Source organism: Narcine bancroftii, chromosome 10, assembly GCF_036971445.1.
Source record: "Narcine bancroftii isolate sNarBan1 chromosome 10, sNarBan1.hap1, whole genome shotgun sequence".
Taxonomy (NCBI): domain Eukaryota; kingdom Metazoa; phylum Chordata; class Chondrichthyes; order Torpediniformes; family Narcinidae; genus Narcine; species Narcine bancroftii.
In genome coordinates, this window is record NC_091478.1 from 41,959,227 (window position 1) to 41,963,294 (window position 4,068).

The 4,068-nt window shown below is 45.8% G+C and overlaps 1 protein-coding gene across 1 annotated transcript; it reads left to right on the forward strand.

Moving 5' to 3' along the window:
* Positions 1-364: 364 nt before the first annotated feature.
* Positions 365-3,500, forward strand: LOC138744493 (2-aminoethanethiol dioxygenase-like). Its single transcript, XM_069900760.1, has one exon. The coding sequence runs from the start codon at positions 518-520 to the stop codon at positions 1,301-1,303; it is 786 nt and encodes a 261-aa protein (XP_069756861.1). The 5' UTR covers positions 365-517; the 3' UTR covers positions 1,304-3,500.
* Positions 3,501-4,068: the final 568 nt, after the last annotated feature.

Consider the following 4,068-nt stretch of genomic DNA (forward strand, 5'->3'; position numbering starts at 1 on the left):
AACTTCTGTCTTGGACAAGTGTCCCGACCCCAAAAGTGACTGACCATGGATGCTGACCACGTGGGTCTCTCCAGTTTCTCGTGGCTTGCCGCGCAAATGCCTTTCGGTTTAACACGAGGCACGATGGGAGTTGTAGTTTCCCGATTAAAATCGCATCTTGGTGTCCGGAAGGTACAGGGGGGTTCTTCCAACCGCTGGGGGCTACGACGCAGCCGAAGCCTGACCCCGTCCGTCAGCTGTGCGCATGCGCGACGCATCCCGCGAACAAGCGCCAGCGGGCCCATGGAGAAAGCGCGAGTCCCTGTGACGTCTGACGAGACGCGCGCCCCCGTCCGTCCCAGGCAGACGGACGTGCGACGTCAGAGCACGCGGCCGTGAATGGGCGGGGCGCGCGCCCGTCCGTCCTAGGCAGCCAGTCGGACGTGCGGCGGGAGCCGTCGGCGGGGAGGGCGGCAGTAGCAAAGGAGACCGGTTCGCCCCTTCCAAGAGGGCAGTGAGGAGGGGGGGGGCGGAGGGGATGCCGCGGGACAACATGGCCTCTTTGATCCAGAAGATCGCCCGTCAAGCCCGCCACACCTTCAGGACTCTGCCGCCGGCGGACGGCGGGGTGTTCCAGGACCATCTCGCCAAACTGCGCAAGCTGCTGGAGAAGATCCGGGCCGAGGATCTCAACCTGGACCCCCGGAGGAAATGCGGACCGCCGGCTCATCCCCCTCGACAGGGACCCCCCGTCACCTACATGCACATCTGCGAGACCGACTGCTTCTCCATGGGGGTCTTCCTGCTGCAGAGCGGCGCGTGCATCCCGCTGCACGACCACCCGGGCATGCACGGCTTGCTCAAGGTGCTCTACGGCCAGGTGGTCATCAAATGCTTCGACAAGGAGGAGGCAGCCGGTGCCGAGGCGGACGCGGGCGGCGTGCAGTTCAACCCGCCGCTCCTGCAGTGCCAGCGGGCGGCGCTGCGGAGGTCGCTGCGGAGGTCGTGCGACGTGCTGAGCGAGGCGGACGGCCCCTGCCTGCTCACCCCCGCGCAGGGCAACGTGCACCAGATCGAGGCGCGCCACGGGCCCGCCGCCTTCCTGGATATCCTGGCGCCTCCCTACGACCCGAGCGAGGGGAGGGACTGTCACTACTTCAAGGTGCTGCAGGTGTCGGAGAACGCGGGCGGCCCCGGCCCCGGAGCGCCGCAGCAACCGGTGTGGCTCCTGGAGGTGCCGCAGCCCGCCGACTTCTGGTGTGGAGGAGAGCCTTACCCCGGCCCCAGGGTCTCCCCTGATGGAGAAGCTGGCTGGAGAGAATAGTAATGTACTTCGTTTTACACCATCTTCCTTGTACAGCGACATTGTTGATGCTCTTTCCCCCCCCCCCCCCCCCATCATGGTTCAGCCTTTTGTGAGTATCTTCATCCAAGTATCGGAATATCCCAAACTTCCACTAAAGAATAAGAAATTTTAAAGCCTCGAGTCTCATAGGGGGGGGGGGGGGGACGACGACTGGGATGTGTGTATCAAGACTTTTCGGTCTGTGCCAGCACTTGATGCTGCACATCCCACTGAATGTATTTATCGGAATTTGGGCACGATTTATCAAATGCAAACTGTATTTCTCTCGCTCGAGTCATGATTAATTTATTCAGATCATTATATATTGACTTTCCTCAATATGTAGTTTGAGAACAAACTTCCTCCAGTAAGAACAAAACACTACCCGGTAGCCTTTTGTGTTTAACATCTGGACCTGTCCAAATTGATGTTTTAACATAGTTCATCATCACATCGAGGGCCTGTAATGTTCTATATATTCCTAACATTTGAAAACAAATAATAGAGAACCATTAAATATCTTTCCAAGTGCTCAGCAAATGGAATATTGGGCAGCCACCAGAGAGAACAAGTGAAGGCCTCCATACTTGAAAATTATAATATTTCCAGACAAAACCTTTTCATTTTAAGTCATACAAGATGGTCGTGACAGCTTTTTGTTTTGAGGAAGACGCACCGGGAGTTTAATGGCCTTGAGGTTGCCAGCATGAGGGCCCTTTGTCTGAAAAGTTTACTGGGGTGACACACAAAATACACTAGCAGAGAGTGCACTTTTCCAAAATGCAGACCAAAGTGGCAACTGGCTGATTTAAAATTCCAAGTACTTGATCTGTCAGTATCTGCATGTCTAAATTAATGGGCTTGGTGTACTTGATCTGTATATCTGGTGAATTGCTTGTGATATTTCAAATTCTACATGGCAAGGAACTTCTATTTAATTTTATATATATATATCTCACTTATAGGTTTGTATTTATTCAATTGATAGCCGGTCCATTGTTCAAAAGCATAATCGACACATTTGATAGTGATTTGAAATTGTACTCTCAAAATTCTGCTTTACAAGTATGTTAGAATATACAGAAACAATCTCTACACATAAACGGGGTCTGGATTTTCTTGTCGACTTGCATTCTTCTTGTAGTGCCTGTCTCTAATACTCAAAAAAAAACAACTAAATCTTGCCAAATGAGGAGAAACAAAGCCAGATACTTTATAACCAGATACACCACAAAAAACAACTGAAAGCCTCTGGTTTGGATTGGCCATAATTCCAAAACAAAGCTTCAAATACAATAAGTAATTCAATACTATCCTCACTTGTTCTTTAAACATGCATGATAAATTATGCATGCACATGTCAGAAATATTTAATTCTGATTCCATTAACATTAAATCCCTTTACAGTTATGGCTTCTCCAAACTAACAGAAATTTGTTTTTAATTTAAATCTTTAAAAAAATGTAGACTAACAGATATGTGCTGGCCAATTTTATACCCCATTAACCTATACCTTGGTACATTTTTTTTGAGGGGTGAGAGGAAACCAGAGCCCCTGGAGAAAACCTACGCAGACACTGGAAAAACGTACAAACTCCTTACAGACAGTGTGGGATTTGAACCCAGGTCCAGTCCTGATCGTTGGCACTGTCAAGGTGTTGCACTAACTGCTATGCCAACTGTCTCACCATGTAGGCTGCCTTTATTATTCATTGCATTTGTAATCATAGTACTCTAGGAGGAGTGCAAACATTTTATTGCAGACTTTGAGGCTGCAGAATCTGATTTGGATATTTAAGTTATGAAATTCTCATTTTAAGTAAACTAAAGTTTCAGAGCCATTGTGCACAAGATGGCCATGTAGTTTTGCATGCTTTGGTATCGTAACTCTTAAACAAAGGTATTAGTTAGCCCGACTGCAACAATCTTTGTTGCTTCATCTGAAAATATAGGTGTGAAAAATGATTGTTCATTTCATTCATGTGTTCCAAAAATATGTGAAATGTGATTTCTAACCCACTTGAAAGGCTGACTAGATTGGCCACTGGTGGAGTAAAAAATCATGTAACACCTTGTGTATTACACTTTTGTTGTATCATTTCAAAGGTATATTGAAGAGACTATTCAGTATATTGGAAAATATTAAGAGCAATAAAACATATTAAGTGTGATTTTACTAATGCTGTGTTTGGTGTAAATTCTTGAACTTTAAGCATGCAAATTAGAATGCTAAACCTTATCTGGTTTGCATCTCATAATACTTGCATTCACAAATAATAAATCCATCATTAAACAAATATGTAGCAACATTGGGTATGGCAGGAATGTAACCCAAAGTTGCATCTTAAAGAATGGAGGTTTTGACCAAATCAGAAGCAGATCTATCTAGGTAAATGAATAAGAAAATAATGGATGTGAGAACTTGCCATATCATATGCCAAACACCAAAAGTAACAAAGAAAAGGCATAGATTTACATTATTGGTTTGTTTTTCTGCACTTGAGACTTTAAAATGATGAATGCAAGCTACAGATCAAGCCCAATATTTGGAGTGTAGTTGATGAGAGCAGAACTATCTAAATTACCAGTAAATATTTCAATCTGGTAATTTTTTTATCATGCTTTCATTCATTCTTCTGGAAAAGTTTAATTTTGAAGTTAAACTGTAATTAGCTGTACAGTGGATAAGAGATCAAAATATTTAGAATTTGGTATTGAGGGACTATACAAAGTACAGTTAAGTA

Excerpts from the sequence above, each read along its gene's own strand:
- LOC138744493 (XM_069900760.1), top strand. The coding sequence starts at position 518 with ATGCCGCGGGACAACATGGCCTCTTTGATCCAGAAGATCGCCCGTCAA.